The sequence below is a fragment of the Hippichthys cyanospilos genome, chromosome 1 (genome assembly GCF_059441005.1).
Source record: "Hippichthys cyanospilos isolate Australia breed blue-spotted pipefish chromosome 1, RoL_Hcya_1.0, whole genome shotgun sequence".
Classification (NCBI taxonomy): domain Eukaryota; kingdom Metazoa; phylum Chordata; class Actinopteri; order Syngnathiformes; family Syngnathidae; genus Hippichthys; species Hippichthys cyanospilos.
The window spans coordinates 35967771-35988917 of record NC_142369.1 but is presented as its reverse complement, the minus strand read 5'-3'; the positions used below and the strand labels follow the sequence as shown (position 1 = coordinate 35988917).

At 40.8% G+C, this 21147-nt stretch overlaps 1 protein-coding gene across 7 annotated transcripts in view; it reads right to left on the bottom strand.

The window, feature by feature from the left end:
- Positions 1–21147, bottom strand: part of dhfr (dihydrofolate reductase) — a 104755-nt gene that overhangs the window by 8961 nt on the left and 74647 nt on the right. For 6 of the 7 annotated variants that reach the window (XM_088411598.1, XM_088411590.1, XM_088411623.1 and 3 more), the window contains exon 6: positions 6336–6395. In XM_088411598.1, coding sequence (XP_088267724.1) covers positions 6336–6395 — 60 coding nt within the window. Of the gene's footprint in view, positions 1–5747; positions 6396–21147 lie in introns of all 7 variants that reach the window. The other variant, XM_088411641.1, reaches the window with a different exon arrangement.

The window sequence follows — 21147 nt, the reverse complement described above, 5'->3', positions numbered from 1 at the left end:
GTGTAAAAAATGTGTCTTGTATGTGCTAAATAGAGTCCGCATATACGTTGTAAATTGTATGTTGTGTGATATGGACCTGCGTGTGTATCTGTCAGTTTGCTGGTGTGTAACTATTGATGTGTTACATGTTCCTATGTTAGATTGTTAGAAATAAACAATGATATTGGTTGAAATTTGGCTAAAAGACATTGTTAGATCATGCCTTATCTAGGGTGCATGGTTAAAAGTCAAAATGACAATTTTTAGATGGTTTCAAACCTGAGGTTTGTGGGCAGAAACTGGTCCATTCACAGAGTTAATTCTCAGCACACATGAGAAATGAGAAAAATGGAAAAAATTTATTAGTGGATCAGTTGAGACTAAATTATGAATTAGGATGTTTTCAAATGCCAGATTAACTGGCAATGAATAATTAGTGGTTGAAACACAAATAAAATACTCAAAGTTGTTGTGTTATATGTGAGGCTATGCCAGGGGTGGATAGCCAGATGATGTTGAATTAATTGTAAATGTTGTGTTTTCATAGCTTAATAACATGTAGGCATGTTGTCGTATGATAGCCAGCTTGGGAGACTGTGATATAAAAATGAGAAGTGATTGTGAGTGTAAGCCTGTGAAGCTTGCTCTGTTGAAAGGTTCACACATTTTGCTGCATGTGTTGCTGTTATTGTTGTTGCCATAGTTGTGAGAATTGTCGTTATTGCTAAAGTTGATTTTGTTGTTGTTGCTGTTGTTGTTGTTCTTCTTCAAAGTGGAAAATATTCGAAATTGGGAAATTGATAGAGACCACTGAATTTGTTAGAACAAAGCTGAAGAAAAATTTCAAATAGCAAAATCGATAAAAGAGAAAAAGTTGAATAAGGAAATAGCAGCAGCCACTAAATGACCTGTAGAGAAAATAAAACAGCCAAGTAGACACCAAACAAAGCTGCTTGCAAGAATTGCAGATAACGGGACAAAGCAGGGGCGCGGAGAGCAGGGGTGGCAATCTGAGGCCTCTGCCTCCCTTTTTTACCGCAACTATGACTTATTTTGTAATTTATCTTCCACTTTCTGAAAACAGGAATGTGACCCTTCTCTGCCAACCACACCTGTATAGAAAATTGCATAGATACATGATAGGGGGTTGTATTTCATGATCCAAGTAGCAAACCCTGCATGTTAAGACAAAAGGAGGCAGAAAGGGCAGAATTATTTTCGTAGACTGGCCCTGCTCAAAAAAACAAGTACATAAAAGCGGAGGACAGCCTGGCACCTTACAAAATATGCATCTAGAAGGTAGAAGATTGATGCCTTTTAGTGTAATAATTGTTTGGAGAGATTAGCATGATAGTATCAGATTTTACAGTAAAATAGATTCAACTGTGCAAAAGGAGGATGAACCAGTTGATATGTTAATTGTTTGATATAGTATAGTTTGCAAGAGTTTTCTAAAAACAAATCGCATTATGGTAGATAATGGATGAACTGGCTGAACATATTGACAGCATATTGACATATTGACATTGAAGGCTAAATAGAATTATACTACAAACAAAAATGTAGACGTGAGTGACCTCCAACACTCAGAGATTAGATAAATTGACTAGAGTGGAGTAGTAGAAGAAAGGTAGAAGAATGTAGGGACAAAAACAGACTTTCTGGTGTGATGGAGAAGAGGAAGTGCATTGTGTTGGAAACAGGAATTGTGGTAGAGGAAAAGAAGGTTGTAAGAGAGAGTTGCAAGACAAAATTGAATGCATAAGAATTTTGGAGTTGTGGAAAGAAAGATTTTGGGCAAGTGAAAACAAATGGAAGAAGGTTGGCAGAACTAACGAGATAAGGATGGCAGAATTATTATTGACAGACAAAAGGAGGCCGTTGCAAAAGCCCAAAAACACTGACCAAAAGACAAATTATGTCATTTTTTAAGCTGAATAATTATTGTAGCATATGGATTCCAAAAATTATTTTGAATTGACTAGGCCACTGTTTTATTTCAGTTATGAAAAAAGCTGACGATGCATTTGAGAGTGCAAAATTGGAATGAATTAATTCATCCGTATTGACACTACCGGATTATAGCAAACCATTTGAGCAAAGAGTGACCGCTAAACAGGGATTCATGACTTCAGTTTTGTTGCAGAAGCATGGCAGGAAACTGAGGCCAGATGAATTTTATTCAAAGGGATTGGATGCAGTTGTGGTACTGGCCGCAGCATTGGCAGTGGAGGCTTCAGCGGAGGTTGTGTAATTTCACCCCCTCACGTGGAGGATTCCCTATGTATTTGTTTTGTTGCTAGAAACCCCTCCCCCCCCAAAAAATGACACTCTTATCGCCTGCATGACATTTATATTGCACCGCGTTACTTGTACCACAGGGACACATTGTAATTGTTAGATGTGGAGCATCAAACCCAGCGACACCTTTGCCCACACCAGTAGACGGCACCCCACATGACTGACGACCTGACCTGAATGACACCCCTCTCCCGACTGGAGAAGTTGTTTTTGTTGACGGTTCAGCTAGCAAAGGGGAAGACGGCCGCAAAAGGGTGGGATATGTAGTTACTACATAAATGAAAATTTTGTTTCAAGAAACATTAAAATTGACAAGTTCATTGCAAGCATATGAATTGGCCGCGCTGATCAAAGCATGTGAAATATTTGAAAGCAAAGATGTTACAATATGGACAGACAGCGAGTATGGCATGTGTTTTGTCAACTTTGGGCTAACTGCGGCTTCAAAATCACAATAAGAAAAGAAATGACCAAATTACAGCAGGAAACCGATGAGGCAAACAAAGCAGCCAAAAAAACAGTCATAGGTGTGCCCACAGTTGCCAAAGCACAAGACAGCCGCGTTAACACACTACATGATGAACAAGACACACAGACCATCTTGATATCAAGGAAAACATCAGCTCCCAAACTGGAGCAGCAAAATTGGCTAAATAAAAGAGCGTAACAAGATGTTGAAGAAATAAGTAGATTGGCAGTTAGAAAACCATGGTTACTAAAGTTTTGATTTGAATGAGCAGCAAAGTTGACACATGAGCTTTGCCATCTGTCAACAGGGGGGAATATGTATGATCAGTTGCATATGGGTTCACCTTATACTCAATTTTTTTTTTGTTTTTGTAAATGTTGTTATCTGTTTTTGCAATAATGCGCAAGTTTATTTGTGACCACATAGAGGCAAATTTCCAGAACCACCCGAACCATTTCATATGATATGATATGAATCAAATAAGGCATTAGGAAAGCAATATTGTTTTGTCATATTAGATGTGTTTTTAAAGTGGGTTGACTTATTCCCAACAGCGCATTGTGATGCAAAAACAGTTGTCAAAGCATTGTGTGATCGAATCATTCTGACATTTGGCATTTCGAGAGTAATTAGAAGTGACAATGAATTACATTTTGTGGAAAAGCTGTTACAAAAGTTGGAGAACTGTTGAATATTAGAAGGGCTTGCTGAAAGAACAAATCGGACAGTCAAGGTTATACGCATAAAAACAATGCAAGCGATAAAACGACAGCGACCAGATTGGATTCCTATTGTGGCCACAGGAATGAGAATTGTTCCGCTGAAGAAAAAACTTTATCACCATTTGAAATAGTATATGGAGGACCATATGGACTAGCAGACCTAACCCATGACCAGCCAGGATTTTCTTTTCCAGTTCACATGAAAAGACTGTTTGGCACAAGGGTGATGCATAAGCACAATGACTGGCCAGTGTGTTCTATCCCACAGAAAATCCGGCCATGTATTCCTCAAGGTGCTGACGACCTCGTTGGGACAGTGAACGCTGGGATGGCCCATTCCAGATGATCGCAGCAACACCAACTGCAGTGAAAGATGAAGGACGCAACCGGTGGATCCACCAGTCGAAATGCAAGATCCTTCGACCCCCTGTTGACGGACCTAGCGACGCCAGTCCCTAGAAGTGAGGATCAGCACCCCCAAGTGCACGGACGGTACACCAACGAAAGACCACAGTGGGAGAAAGGGTTTTTGTGGTAAACACTTCCCTCTCAGGAGAATGGCCTGTCCGCCAGCATTCCCCGGAGCAGCATGCTGTTTGGTGCTGGGCGGCGCCCTTATGTCTGGACGACCAACAACGCCTACCTCAAACAGACAGCGTTTGCCCACCAGCGTCATGGGCAACCTCCAGCTCCTGACGGACATCACGGGAACAGTGATAAACACTACGTTTGTTCCAGTGTTGAGAACTCCATCCATAGGTCCAAACGCAAACCACCAGTCCCAATCACCAGACAAACTTCAGTCTATTTTTGATGCAGATTGGCATGCCCTGGAGCATTACTGACAAGGACAAATTGATTGACGAAGCAAATGCAGCAGGTTCGCATTTGCCATAATTGGTGCTCTATTTCCAGTGTACAAACACCCCGAGTTTCTCAATTAGTTCAATCATAAAATATACACGTTGACTGATATCACGGAGGCACCTTTTACGCACACAGCCTCACAACTACATGCTACTTAACTTATAACCATCCAAAACAGACAATCATGGATGCTGTTGGGGTTAGCAGCGCAAGTGACCGTGGCCATGACTGACTATCAACCTGTTGTCTCTGACCCTGACTCTGACAGCGATTCAACAACTGTCTGAAACATTCAAGATGCACCTACAGAAAATATTTTAGACATAGGATGTTGATATGGTTTGTGATGTGTATATACATGTATTGGACCAAAAAAGGCTTGTCCTAGTCTTCTTTTAGAGATTTCTCTGACATCTCTCCAAACCCTCTCTTTTTATTTGGTTCAGAGGTGCCTCGGTTACATGAAGGTTCCAACCCTAAACGGGCAAAAGTGCAGCTGAGGGGAGCAGGGCTGGAACCCAGTGTATTTGTTCATCTAGGTATGTGTCTACATGTGTAGGTGGAAGATTAGTACATGTATGGCACAACATTTCATGGAGCAAGACATTCTGCAAATCTTTTTAATCATAAGTGAAGTAACATCTGTCTGCGGTTTGAGCATGGCCAAACCTGTCGCGGCAACCTTCTCACAACAAAGCATTTCTTCATTGCAAGCAGTTATATTGATTGTGACAAATGTATAATCCAGTGGTGGGGCGTCAGGGCCAGCAAGGCCTTCTCTGCTGGCCTAACATACGGTGACATCATTATCATAACTATAATAAACTATATTAATTATAATAACTATAATAAAAGTCTATCGTTTTAAATGTATTTTTACTAAATAAATATATATTTATTTAATGTATAAAATTATTCTCCATATTCTGTTCTTTTTGTGTCTTGTTATATCCATTTGGTTATGCTCCTGCTAGTGTTGTAGTTTTAAGTTGGAGTTTTTAACCAATAAGAATTCAGCTAACTTGTGTTGCCAGGCAGTATGAAATCTTCCTTCACCCAGCCAGGGGCTTGGGTATTCGCAACAACAGTTGCAGGCTTCTGCACAAGCGCAGATGGACATGTGACTTATTAGTGTTGGACAAATACGTTCTTTGATCATATTCCAGTGGACAATTAATCCCATATTTGTTATGCAATCACTTGGTATGCTTTTTATGCAATCAGTTAGTATGTTTATTACGTGATCAGTATGTCGGTAGATTAGGATGAATGATTTCTGATACTGTTGGTTGTGAAGAAGAGGAAATGACGCATCTCCGGCAGCTGCGGGATGGAGACAGGCCCGTGACCTTTTTTTTTTTTTTTTTTTTGCGCATCCTGGGGTAAAGGAGATAAACTGCATTCCTCACCATCGTAAACCAATTGTTTACATTGCTGCCAAATGTCTCCCCAATCCTCTAGGGCAGTAACATCTTTTGTACCTAGGGATCTCCTTAGCTAAAAAAAGAAGGGGGTCCGGAGAAGCTCCTCAGAACGTAGCAAAAGCATTCTTGTGGTCTCCTCCGTTCTCCTCATATATAAAAAAGAAAAAAATGAACTTGAACTTGTTAATATTCTATTTCCTCACCAAAAACACAGCTATACCTATAATTCACTGTGGAAAATTTAGAATAGCATGATACAGACCCTTAACAAAAAAAGGTGTTAAACACCAGTCCTAGAGGGCCGATATCCTGCCCGTTTCAGGTTGTCTCACCCAAACACACCTGTTTCAAATGATTAGCTCATTAGCAAACTTGAAAACTATCCTTATTTGAATCAGGTGTGTTGGAAAGAGAGGGTTAAAAAACATGCAGGACACTGGCCCTCGAGGACTGGAGTTTGACACCTGTGCTTTACAACATACCATTTGTGAAAAAATACAGTACTCCAAAAAATCTAATTTCTCAGCAATCCATTTACTGCATAATTGGTATCAATGGGCAATGCTCTCATACACTTCATATCTGTACTGGATACCATTTTCTTCTTGCAGGCCCTGTGGTACACCTGGAAACCTGTAAGAAAAACAGAAGAGTGCACTTTTCTTAGGGCTGTTTAAACCTTTATGTTTATGTATATATATTATGTATAATGACTTGTATTATATACTGTGCAAATATTTTCTGGTTTGAAATCACATACTTAGAAGACTTTTGGAACATACGCTTTTTACTGTTGTCAACTTCACTTGGCCTGCAGTAATTTACTTAAGAAAATCAAAATGATTGACTGACCATTTTGAGGAATTGAATGCCTTATGAAAAAGAAATAATAGAACGCCAGGTAAAATTGTGCATACATATGAAAATTGTTACCAAAGAAGTCTAGTTAGTGCTATGTATATATAATATACATGTATACTATCAGAAAGCATCATAGATAATATATATTATATATATACACACACAGTGGGCCCCCGGGTTACGAACTTAATCCGTTCAGCGGCTACGCTCGTACCTCCAACTGCTCGTATAACAGGCAATCCAAACCTATGTTAATTCATGAATGCGTGCAAAAACTTTAGGCAAAAATATCATGACTTTACACACATATTAAAAATGAGTAACATTCTACTGTACAGTTAAATTAAATAACATATACCAAGGAAAAATGACATTTACCTTTGGAGCAATGTAACTTGAGCTGGGTGGAGACGGAGGGGAGCAGAGACCAACCCGCAAAGTTGACACAATTACATTGATTTGCTATTGCTCTTACAATGTCACAGTCACTGTTTCAGTCACGGTGTCAGTCACATAGATGCTAAAACATCATCCTCTTACTCAGGGGTGGGCAACTCCAGGCCTCGGGGGCTGGTGTCCTGCATGTTTTCCTGTTTTCTCTCTCAAACACACCTGAATCAAATGATTAGGATTATTCTCAAGCTCCAGCAGAGCTTGTTGATGAGCTAATGGTTTAAATCAGGTGTGTTAGGGAGAGAAAACTGGAAAACATGCAGGACACCGGCCCTCGAGGGCTGGAGTTGCCCACCCCTGCTCTTACTTCTTCCTTTACCGCTACTAGCAATTTTAGAAGCTATGTCTAACAGATAAAGTTTGCAAAGTCTTCACAACATTCCTTCCTTCCGTTTCACTCATTTTCTCTCCTTCCTTCCATCCCGACCAGATGTGCCATCAAGCTAGATAAAGGCGTTCGGCCAATAGCATATCCGCATTTCTGTGATTGACGTGACGCCGGCCAATAGCTTCTCCGTGAGTGAGACCGGGTGACCTTAATCGACCAATAGCATATTGGCATCCATCCAATATGGGGTTAGTCACTGTCTCAGTCACGTGACTGACACCGTGACTGAGACAGTGACTGTGACGTTGTAAGAGCAATAGCGTTCACGTCACTGTCACAAGCGTCAACTGCTGACTTTGTTGACGCAGCCAAGCGAAAATATATTTGCTTACACAATGGCAGGCATGTTGAATTGTTCGTAAGACGAACGGTTTGTTTGCAAGCGGGGGACAAAAATCTTCGTGGTCCACGCTCGTAAGCCGAAGTGTTCGTAAAACAGGGTGTTCGTAAACCGGGGGCCGACTGTATATAGGAAGGATTTATTCACCTTTGAGTGGCACTTGTTATGCCCGTATTCCCTAGTAAGGGTAGCCTAGGCTAGGCTAGCTTCGTATTTCTTGATTATCTATACCTTTGTTTCCATATAAACCATTTTCTTACTTCTCTCTTTAACGTCACGAGCAATCTTGGGACCCATGGCTAACCCATTCAAGTTTGAATTAAGCAGTGAAATTCACTATAAATAGGGGTTTGTAACCAATCACGATAGAACAAAGCTTTACCATTTCCACCATTTTGAAACGCATAAGGCCGACCAATAGAAGACCTGCATTTCTGTGAGGAGACGCTGACCAATAGCAGACCACCACCTCAATGAGGAGAGGCCAACCAATAGCAGACCAGCATTGTAGTGACGTGTTGCATGGATCCAGTATGACAGGCAACAGAAAATAAGTGCAATTACCTAAAAACGCCTCCATGTGGAGATAAAGCAACACAAATACAGCCAACCCCCTAGAGCAGACATGCCCAAAGTCAGGCCCGGGGGCCAAATGCAGCCCGTGGTCAATTTCCATCTGGCCCACACCCTCTGTCATAAAATCAATAACATGTGGCCTGCATGGAGAATTAATACATTGGGCAGCAGCGCTGTTACCTGCATATGCTAATTGCTGCCATCTATAGGCTCAATTAGGAACAGCAAATTAGTATATGAGTAATTGACTGTATGAGCTTCTATCTTTCTAAAATGGCAACAATCAACAAAAGGAGGAAAGTTGAGCTGCAGTATGGCGCAGTGAGCTGCGGTCAGCACCAGCAGCTTTATATCGCCAACGTTTACTGACAGCTGGAGAAGGACAAGTTTCCGAGAGATTTGAGCATTTGGTAAGAAAATGCTAAGCTTGTTTACTTTGACGTATTTGTGTGATAAGACATTTTCAGTTATGAACTTAAATAAGAGCCATGTGAGGACACGGCTATCAGACTCTCACTTACAAGACATTTTGCGCATCCATACTACTGTCATAGAGCCACACCTGGCCTTTGTCCTGCACCCCAGATCTCAGTTTCACCCATCACACTCATGCAGACAAGTTATTTTTCATTTACTATAATCCTGAAACCTTTTTTTTTTTAAGTTTTCGCTCCAGAATAGTAATCATTTAAGACTCCAATCAACATTTATAGTAACTAATTTCATATTTTAAATGAGCCCTGCACTTGTTATGATGATTACTTGTTCATTTCTCTGTTTTGTGTTTAAAAATTCTATCAATATTAAACTGCCATGGTGAGATATGTTTTTTATGTTTCAAATGTAATTTGCACCTAAGAGTACAATTATTTCTGTTCAACTGTTACAAAAAAAGTGAATTAAAGTGTTAAAAAAAGTGAAGTTAAGTGATTATTCTATTTCAATATTTTTTGTCAATTCATTTTTGATATGCATGTTTCAAATTAACCAAAACACATGGTTAAGAGAGCTGAAATTAAAATAAAAAAGCAAATGTTAAACATGGAACGGTTCACTGAAATGTATTTAAATTAATTGCTGTTACATTTACAGAGCGCCTGCCCAGGTTGCCCCCCCTACATTTTTAACACACCAAATCTGGCCCACTTTGCAAAAAGTTTGGACACCCCTGCCCTAGAGTCATGACAGTTGTTTTTGTTGCAAAGTAAAGAGGGTATGAAAAAAGTCAGTATTCCACATGAAAAAACATAAGCCAGGGATGCTGTAACTTGGGGCTCACTGTAATATATATACGTGTGTACTATGTAATATATATACACACACGCACACACAGTGTAAAGTGTATTACAATATCTTGGGCAATGATTGTAAAAAATATATACATATGACATTTATATTAACGATGACTGAAAAAAAAACTGAATTATTAGAATAGTTATGTTACTCCCTTTGGGTTTCAAATCAAGGCTCAACTAGACTTAATGTCGTTTTACATGCCTTCACATGTAAACATATCCAACAATGCAATCAGAACTACAAAGAAAATGCAAAAATAATGAGCACACACGAAGCTTAATCTGAAACAATAAATACAATCGCACATTATTCACATCATTGGCCACTTTCGCAATGAAGGTAATAAAGTTTTCTTGGGAACACTTGTCTTCTCCAACAGTCTATTGTCGTTTCAAATGCACTAATGCAGTGCCTCATGGCTCTCTTAATACCTGTCAATCAGCTGTGACTCTTAACACTTGTGTATACTGTATGTGGAACAAAAGAAGTTCGCTCTCTTCAATGAAGTTGTAAACTATGACAAAAACAACACAAAAATAAAAATACAACATAGAATTTTCTCCTTACTTCATTTATTTGAACAAAATTAGAACTATGAGGAAAAAAATGAAGAAAATAAATAAGTTGCTTCGAACAGCAGCTATACTCCCATCAAATCATTTGTGATTTATTTCCAACTATTGAGTTAAGTCAAAGTCAAAGTAGGGTTTATTGTCAATTTCTTCACATGTGCTTAACATACAAAGGAATTGAAATTGTGTTTCTCTTCATCCACTGCGTTTTACATGTACAATAACAAAGTGCAGGTGTGCAAGACGAGACAATCCTAAAAACTAGATTCTTATCTATAGTAATGTAATGTGCAGTATGTTAGATCTACTTTGCCTAGTGTTGCTAAACTAATAACGAAAACTAAAAACTAAATACAAATACCAGGTATGGCAAGAGTACTCCAAGACAAGACATAAGTAGCAGCATATGACAAGACAATCTAACAGTACGAGACAAAGCAAGACAACTCTGACTGTGGTAGTTACAGTTGTGTGCATTTGAGGTAGTTGAATGTGGGAGAGAGGAGGGGAGAGAGAGAGAGTTTAGCAGTGTCACAGGAGGGAAGGGGGGAGAGTTCAGCAGTCTCACGGCCTGGTGGATGAAGCTGTTACTGAGCCGGGTGGTGCGGGAGCAGAGGCTCCTGTACCTCTTTCCGGAGGGCAGGAGGCTGAGCAGACTGTGTGCAGGGTGGCTTGTATCGGTGACAATCGTGACGGCTTTGCGGCTGAGGTGGGTGGTGTACAGGTCTTGCAGGGAGGGGAGTGGAGCACCAATAATCCTCTCAGGTGTCCTCACGATACGTTGTAAGCCTCCCTGTTGTAATCAGTGGAGCTGCCGCCCCACACGATGATGCAGCTGGTGAGGATGCTTTCGATGGTTCCTCTGTAGAATGTGGTCATGATGGGTGGCGCGGCACTTGCCCAGTTCCGTTTGCGCAGGAAGTAGAGATGCCGCTGTGCTTTCTTGGCCAGAGATGCAGTGTTGGTGGTCCAGGAGAGGTCATCGCTGATGTGCACCCCCAGGAACTTGGTGCTGCTCACCCTCTCCACTGCAGCACCATCGATGGTCAGTGGAGGGTGTTGGGTGCGGCCTCTCTGGAAGCTGACGACCATCTCTTTGGTCTTGCTGATGTTTAGCAGGAGGTTGTTGTCTTTGCACCATATGGTCAGAAGCTCCACTTCTTTCCTGTAGTGCACAGCTGTCAAAGTCAAGGCCCGGGGGCCAGATCCGGCCCACCACCTCACTCTTTGTGGCCCTTGAAATGCTGATTTGACTTCAGGTTTCTGACTAAAATACCAAAATTGCAAGTTGTCTTTAACTTTTAAAAATTTGGGGGAAGAAAAACAAACATTTTCTTATTCTCCAAATCGCTTTTGAACATTTTTTGCCGGCTTCTGATATCAAATCTTGGTAAATGTGTGATCAACACACTTAAAATGTATTTGAATTCACAGTCATTCCGGCCCTCTGACAGAAACAATCACTACAATGCGGCCCAAAATAAAAATTTGTTTGACACCACTGCTGTAGTGGGTCTCGTCGCCGTTGGAGATGAGGCCCACCAGTGTTGTGTCATCAGCAAACTTCTTGAGGTGGTTGGAGCTGTGGGTTGCTGTGCAGTCATGTGTCAGTAGGGTGAAGAGGAGGGGGCTGAGCACACAGTCTTGTGGGGCCCCCGTGCCCAGGGTGATCCTGCCTGAGTTGTTGTTGCCGACACACACCACCTGAGGCCTCTGGCTGAGGAAATCCAGCAGCCAGTTGCAGAGTGAGGTGCTGATGCCCAGTTTGTCCAGTTGGCAGGTGAGTTGTGGTATTATGGTGTTGAACTCTGAGCTGAAGTCAATGAACAGCATTCTCACATATGAGTCTTTCTTGTCCAGGTGGGTGAGTACCGGGTGGAGGGCAGAGCAGATTGCGTCGTCTGTGGATCGCTTTGTTCGTAGGCGAACTTATTCGGGTCCAGGGGGAAGGATGGATTTTATGTTTGACAGGACTAGTCGTCAAAGCACTTCATGATGATGGGTGTCAGTGCCACTGGACGATAGTCGTTGAAGCAGAATGGGGAGGACTTCTTTGGCACAGGTATGATGGTGGCAGCTTTTAAGCCTGATGGCACTATGGCTTGCCTCAAGGAGGTGTTAAAGATGTCTGTAAAAACATCTTCCTGCTCCTCTACACAGTCTTTCAGCACCCTGCCAGGGATGTTGTCTGGACCTGCTGCTTTCCGGGTGTTGCTGGCGGAGAGTGTCCTCCTCATGCTGGTAGCAGACAGGCACAGAGGCTGGTAGTGTGAAGGTGGTGGTGTTTTCTGTGGGCGGGTGGTGTTCTGTTCCTCAAAGCGTGCAAAGAAACTGTTTAGGTTGTTGAGCAGAGTGATGTTGCTCTCGCAGCTTTGTGGTGCAGGTTTGTAATCTGTGATAGCCTGAATGCCCTGCCATAGGCTGTGTGCATTCTTGCTGTCTTTGAAGTGAGAAGTCATCTTGTTTGTGTATTCTTGTTTGGCTTTCCTGATGCCACGGGACAGGTTGGCTCTCGCTGTTCTCAGGGCTGATTTCTCCCCAGCTTTGAAGGCCTTGTCTCTGGCCCTCAACAGCCTGTGGACGTCTCCTGTTAGCCATGGCTTCTGGTTGGCCCGTGTGGTGATCCTCTTGATGTGGGTCACGTCGTCCACGCATTTGGTGATGTAGGAGGTCACCGTGTCTGTGTACTCCTCAATATCTGTGATGCCGTTGTAGGTGGCTGCTTCCTTAAAAATGTCCCAGTCTGTTGACTCAAAGCAGTCCTGTAGGGCTGAGGTCGCCTCCTGTGGCCACACACCCTTACTTCTTTCAGTGCAGGTTTGATGACTTTCACTCTTGGTCTGTATGCAGGCATTAGCATTATAGTGAGGTGGTCAGAGGCACCGATGTGGGGGAGGGGGGTGGCTTTGTACGCTCCTTTGTGCTGAGTGTAAACACAGTCCAAAATATGATGTCCTCTTGTTGCAAAGTGGATTTGTTGATGAAACATCGGGAGAACAGTTTTGAGATCAGCATGGTTGAAATCCCCAGCGAGGATGATGAAGCCGTCTGGTTGTGCTTTTTGTTGTTCACTGATAGCCTGGTGCAGTTCATTCAGTGCCGCACTTCTGTTGTTGTTAGTTGGGGGGATATAGGTAGTGACCAGCAGGATTGAACTTATCTCCCTTGGCAAGTAGAAGGGGCGACACTTCACGATCACGAATTCCGCCAGAGGTGAGCAGTGTTTTTAGACTACAGTGGCATCCCAGCACCACGCTTCGCGGATGTAAACACACACGCCGCCACCGTGCGACTTCCCCCCCTCAGCGAGAGCCCTGTCGGATCTGTAGCATGTTAGCTGCTCTAGTTGTATAGCGGAGTCCGGAATGTTACTATTTAGCCAGGTTTCAGTGAAAACTAATACTCAACAGTAACTCGGATATCGTCCATTTTGTTGTACAGTGAATGAACGTTCGCCAAAAGGATAGATGGTATGGCCGAGCGAGTTGGGTTAGCCTCTAGCCCAGCTCGGATACCTCCACGCTTGCCCGGCATCCTCGTCCTGGCGCACCGCTTCCTGCGCCTCCTTTCCGGAGGAGAGGTAGCAGGCGAGTCCGGTGAGTTAGCAGGCCGGCGTAGCAGTCCCAGTTCCCTTTTGCGAGTTCTCCAGTTTCGTGTTTAAAACTTGGCAAATGTTGCTTCTCCGGATTTGTAAGAAGACACGTCGACTGTACACATATCGTGCCGTAAACTGAGCGGAAAAACTTTCAGACAAACACTTGTTTGACGTACAAAACAACGCATTGTCGGAAGAGCGAGTGGCCGCTGCGTCTACACGCGCCGCCATCTTGGGGAAAAATAAAAATAAAAATAAATAAATAAAAAGGTAGGTTGCTTCTGTGACCTTCTGATGGATTGGTCTGTCCAAGTATACATATTTGTTTATTAAGTCTCCTTCCATGTTCATCTAATGTTGAGTCACTAATAGTCACTTAGTAAAAACAAATTTAAAATGAAAGTGACTTATAATTATTATAGCTTATTATAGTTATGATAACGCCAGGTTATATGAGGCCAGCAGAGAAGGCCTTGCTGGCCCTGACGGTCCACCCCTATCTTCTCCATATCGCAACCACTGATATAACTTAGTCTATTTTGGTATAAAAGTCCGCTTAACGTCAACATAACATGTTCCACTTCTAAATATTCAGAAGAATTTCAATTTCACTGTTTACTTTCCGACTCATTGTTACCTGATCGTGTTTTACTGCACTTGTCACTGATATGAAAAAAATGCTGGGTTGATGTTGTTTTGGGCTTGAATATAGCACTTTTAGAAGGCTTTTTTTTTTCTAGAACAAGATCCTGCAGACAAAATCTCACGACAACAAGATCTTGGGTAAGAACGAGAAAACCTGATCTGCGATATCAAAACAAACATGGCGAATGAAGTTATAAAAAAATATAAGTGGTCAAGTTTTGTTGAATAAAAAAGTAAATTGATGATTAATATTTTGAAATCCAAAAACTGGGAGCATGAATCTTTGATTGTCTGACGAGTCGATTCCGATTTTGTGGTCTCCGATTCAATTAAGAATTGCTTTTCAAATCAAACTGATTCGATTCAATCAAAAAAAATTCTGCTTCAATCAATTTGATATGCAAAAAATAATCACACAACTTCAGGCTGCTAAGAAAAAAGAAATGTCTTTTTTCAGTTTTTTTGTTTACATTCACCAAGTTTTGATTTGTAAGAAACATGCCTTTTTCCCCCAAAATAACAGGTGGAAAACCACCACTTTGAAGTTAGCTATAAATTCTACAGCTTTCACATTATAAAATAAGAATGAACAAAAATGTAAAAAATGTAGCCCAAAGGAAAAATATTAGTATTTTCAGTAATTTGACAAACGAGAGAATAAATTACAACTTTCCAAGTGAGCCTCTAAGTTATATGTGCAAAGCATTTAATGTGTGCCAGTTTATCTCTGACCATATTGGGAGAATTATCAGTCAAATTTGTACAATATTATTTAACTAGAATATTTGCAACTTCTGAAGAAATTGCGTGTGAAGGTGTAACCTCTGAAGGCAAAGGTGTTGAATGGCAAAGATAGAAGGGAAAAACTGAAGTCGTGGAATTGTGGGTAAATTTTGAATTCTGGGAAGAGGAAAATGGATACCACCATGGAATGGTGGGAATTGGGGGAATCAGTTGAAGTTGGAACGGTCGGAATCGGATGAAGAATGGCAAAGATAGAAGGGAAAAACTGAAAAAGTGGAATTGTGGGTAAATTTTGAATTGTGGGTAAAAATGGAATGGTGGGCATCGGGATAATCGATTAAAGTTGGAACGGTCAGAATCGGATGAAGAATGGCAAAGATAGAAAGTAAAGACTGAAAAAGTGGAATTGTGGGTAATTTTTGAATTGTGGATAAAATTGGAATGGCGGGCATCGGGGAAATTGATTAAAATTGGAACGGTCAGAATCGGATGAAGAATGGCAAAGATAGAAGTGATAAACTGAAAAAGTGGAATTGTGGGTAATTTTTGAATTCTGGAAAGAGGACAATGGATAACACCATGGAAAAGGCAGGAATTAGATGAATCGATTGAACTTGGAACGGTCGCAATCGGATGAAGAATGGCAGAGATAGAAGGGAAAGACTGAAAAAGTGGAATTGAGGGTAAATTTTGAATTCTGGGAAGAGGAAAATGGATACCACCATGGAATGGTGGGAATTGGGGGAATCAGTTGAAGTTGGAACGGTCGGAATCGGATGAAGAATGGCAAAGATAGAAGTGATAAACTGAAAAAGTGGAATTGTGGGTAATTTTTGAATTCTGGAAAGAGGACAATGGATAACACCGTGGAAAGGCAGGAATTAGATGAATCGATTAAACTTGGAACGGTCGCAATCGGATGAAGAATGGCAGAGATAGAAGGGAAAGACTGAAAAAGTGGAATTGTGGGTAATTTTTGAATTGTGGATAAAATTGGAATGCGAGCATCGGGGAAATGGATTAAAGTTGGAACGGTGGGAATCGGATGAAGAATGGCAGAGATAGAAGGGAAAAACTGAAAAAGTGGAATTATGGGTAATTTTTGAATTGTGGGTAAAAATGGAGTGGTGGGTCTTTGGGGAATTGATTAAAGTTGGAACGGTCAAAATTGGATGAAGAGTGGCAAAGATATAAGTGAAGAACTGAAAAAGTGGAATTGTGGGTACATTTTGAATTCTGGGAAGAAGAAAATGGATACCACCATGGAATGGCGGGAATTGGGGGAATCGATTAAAGTTGGAACGGTAGGAGTTGGATGAAGGATGGCAAAGATATAAGGGAAAAACTGAAAAAGTGGAATTGTGGGTAATTTTTGATTTGTGGGTAAAAATGGAATGGCAGGCATCGGGGGAATCGATTAAAATTGGAAGGGTCAGAATCGGATGAAGATATGGCAAAGATAGAAGGGAAAAACTGAATGAGATGTGGCCGCCCCTGAGGGTTGATGTGAAATGGAGTCTCAGTGTATGTAGTCAAGTTTCCAAGATGGCCACCTGACGACCCCGTGGGAAATGGAGTACTGTGTTTCCCTAAACAGTAGTCCACGAAGGCCAAACGCGCACACAAGGAAAGACCTCATTGAAAATGAATTGGTTCATTAAAGGTAGAGTATGTGGAATTGTGGGAAAATTTTGAATTCTGGTAAGAGGTAAATGAATACATCAATGAATTGGCGGGGATGAATGGAATCAATTAGAGTTTGAACGGTCGGAATCGGATGAAGATTGGCGAAGACAGAAGGTTACAATGTTTTGGCAAGAACAATTAACTGAGGAATTATGGGTAAAAAATGGGAAAAACTTGAAATTTTGGTGCGTGGGTGTTCTTGGCAATCTAACCCATAATGGGAAACACGTAAAGTTGGAACGATAAGTATAGGTCGGACGCAAATGGAGATATGGAGAGTTTTAGGGGGCTATTACTTATGCAAAAAGGATGCATTATGGATAAATGACTCTCTGAGGTCATAGGCAGGGTCAAGCTGAACGGTTAAACGCTGAATCGGCCTGAATCGGACAAACACCTGTAGTCATTAAAGTGAAAAAAACAATAATTTTTCGTATTTTGTAAAATATCACAAAATTTCAAAAAGTGAGAAAAAAGTACACTTAAAGTTCAAATTCTGAATTTTGGGGGATTATATTTAATAGTTCGGATGTTCAACATTAGAAGTGTGTTGTTTTTTTGTCCTGAGTAAACCAAGATGGCCGCCATCCTGGGTGGAAGTTGGGCTGAGCGCTCATGAGATGTCTAATCAGATATCCAAGATGGCCGCCCCTGAGGGTTGATGGGAAATGGAGTCTCAGTGTATGTGGGCAAGTGTCCAAGATGGCCGCTTGACGACCCCATGGGAAATGGAGTACTTTGTCTACCTAAACAGTAGTCACCGAAGGCCAGACGCCCACACAATGAATGAGCTCATTGAAAATGAATTGGTTCATTAAAGGTACAGTGTGTGGATTTGTGGGAAAACTTTAAATTCTGGTAAGAGGTAAATTAATACACCAATGAATTGGCGGGGATGAATGGAATCGTATAAAGTTGGAACGGTGGGAATCGGATGAAGAATGGCGAAGACAGAAGGTTACAAAGTTTAGGCACGAACAATTAACTGAGGAATTATGGGTAAAAAAAAATAGGAAAAAACTTGAAATGTTTGGTGCAAGGGTGTTCTTGGCAATCTACCCAATTACGGGAAACACCTTAAGTTGGAACGACCAGTATAGGTCTAACGCAAATGGAGAAAACGCAAGAGGTAATCTAAAATAGCTACTATTATACAGGTTAAGCGGGCGGCCATTATCGAACTTCGGAAGATCGGCTCTATTCGCTTATCGGAATGTCGGATTGTCGCGGCGTTATCATTAAAAATCCACAACGATGGTCCATGAGTTAGGTGGTTCCGCTCATTTCCACGTGAGGGTTTTCAAAAAAACATTTTTTTTCCACTTTTCCCCATTCAAAGTGAATGGGCTGGGGCGAGAGCTTGTCAAATGTCCAAAATGGCTGCCTTACAGGGGTTTATGGGAGCTGTAGTATTTGGTGTAGGTCAGAGTTCATCCAAGATGGCCGCTGGGTGGGGGTACCATGGTAGAGTACAACGTGTACCTGAACAGTAGTCCAAGAAGGTCACATGCTCACATAATGAATGACCCCATAGAAAATGAATGGATTCTTTGTGACTACAGAGTGAGGAATTGTGGGTAAAATCTTAAGTACTGGGAAGCTACCCCTTTGGAATGCCGGGATTTGGGGGAATCCATTAAAGTTGGAACGGTGGAAATCGGAGCAGGAATGGCCAAGATAGAAGGTTACAAAGTTTTGGTGAGGAAAATGGGAATGAGGAATTATGGGTAAAAATATGAAAATAGTTATGAATTACTGGAAGGTGTGAATATGAGTAGTATTGAAATTGGGGAATGTATTAACTGATTAATGTGAGTGTGAAGTGGAGAAGCTTCAAGTAAAAAATGTTAAATCCGCCACTGGGAATGAATTATGAATTGTTATACAAGAAAAATATGGAATTATGGGAAAATATTGAAACTTATTAACTGTTACAATAGTGGGAATGAGTCATAAGGCAAAATGTATGAGTTAAATGTTATGAATATGAAATAGGAAAGCTCAAAATGTGAAATGTTTAATCTCCCATTGGGAATGAATGGGAAGCCCTCCCATTGGAAATGAATTATGAATTTTTGAAGGATGAAAAATACGGAATTATGGGAAAATATAGGAATGTATTAATTACTGGAATGATGGGAAGGATCCCTAAAACGAGATGAATGAGGTAAATATTGAAAATGTGAAAAGGGAAAGCTGTAATAACTAGAAAATGTGCAATTTCTGAAGAAATTGCGTGTGAAGGTGAAACCGTTGAAGGGTTTGGAATTGAAAAGTGAAATGATGTGGAACGATTGAATGGTGTGAATCTGTGAAGAAATATGAATACAAAGATGAAAAACTGATAAAATGTTGAACTGAGGAATTTGAAGATGAATGAAAAACTGAAAAAAGTTGAACTGGAATAATGTGAATCTGTGACATTAGGCCTAATGTTAAGTGAATGATGTGATTCAAAAACATGCAGGATACCAGCCCTCGAGGACTGGAGTTTTAAACTCCTGTTAATGAGCTTATCATTTGAATGAGGTGGATGAATGAGGTGGATTGTGGATTGATGTGAAACAGTGAAGCAATGTGAATAATACAGAGTTGAAAAACTGAAAAAAACTGAACGTATGAATCAAGCTGAGTTAACCAAGCCAGATGCTGTGCTAGGTGGAAGCAGTAGTAAGAGGTAATGAGACGTCTAATAAAATATCCAAGATGGCCGCCCATGAGGGCAGATGGGAGTTGGAGTCTTCAGTGGTCAAAGATGGCCGCCCGATGGCATCATGGGAAATGAAGTACTTTGTGTAACTAAACTAGAGGTGTCAAATTGTAGCTGAAAGTTGAACTGTGGAATAATGTTAATGTGAAGAAATATGAATATACAAAGTTGAACTGTGGAATGATGTGAATGTGTGAAAAAATATGAATAACACAAAGTTGGAAACTGAAAAAAAAAACGAATGTTTGAATAATAAAAAAAAAATGTGGATGATCCGAAGTAAAAGCAGAAGAGAAAAAACAACTTTAAACGTGAAACGCGAATGATATGAAGTTTGAACGGCATGAATTGGATGAACTGAGAAGGAGTTGAAACCAAAAGAAAATATGGAATTAACTGAAAAAAAAAACACTGAATGTGTGAAAAGACATAGCGGGGATCGAACGCACGAACTTGAAGTGGGAATACGTCAACAGAACGTCTGAGCCACAGGGACACAGGAAATGACGAAACCGTGAACGCTTTAAAAGGAAGTAGGAAGAACGCTCCAATCACTTAACATTAGGCCATTTTTACGGTACAAAAACTTAAATTGTAGGAAAACGATGAAAAGTTGAAACTTGAAAAATAGACCAGCACTAAACATGAATATGTGGAATGATATGAAGTTTGAACGGAATGAAATGGATGAACTGGGAAAGAGTTAAAACAAACCTAAAAAACGGTCGGAATAATAAAAATAACTAGAAAAAGTGCAATTTCTGAAGAAATTGCGTGTGAAGGTGAAGCCGTTGAAGGTTTGGGAGTTGAAAAGTGGAATGATGTGGAACGATTGAATGGTGTGAATCTGTGAAGAAATATAAATACAAAGTTGAAAAACTGAAAAAAAGTTGAACCGCGGAATTTGAAGATGAATGAAAAACTGAAAAAAAGTTGAACTGTAGAATGATTTGAATCTGTGAAAAATTATGAATCCTACATAGTTAACAAACTGAGAAAAGTTGAACTGGAATAATGTGAATCTGTGACATTAGGCCTAATGTTAAGTGAATGATGTGATTCAAAAACATGCAGGATATCAGCCCTCGAGGACTGGAGTTTTAAACTCCTGCTAATGAGCTTATCATTTGAATGAGGTGGATTGAATGAGGTGGATTGTGGATTGATGTGAAACAGTGAAGAAATGTGAATAATACAGAGTTGAAAAACTGAAAAAAACTAAAACATATGAATCAAGCTGAGTTAACCAAGCCAGATGCCGTACTAGGTGGAAGCAGTAGTGAGAGGTAATGAGACGTCTAATAAAATATCCAAGATGGCCGCCCATGAGGGCAGATTGGAGTTGGAGTCTTCAGTGGTCTAAGATGGCCGCCCGATGGCAACAAGGGAAATGGATTATTTTGTGTAACTAAACTGTAGGTGTCAAACTCCAGTCCTCGAGGGCTTGTATCCTGCATGTTTCTTGTTATCTGCCTTTAGCAATTATACCAAACTTAGGTGCAATAACAACTTAGATATT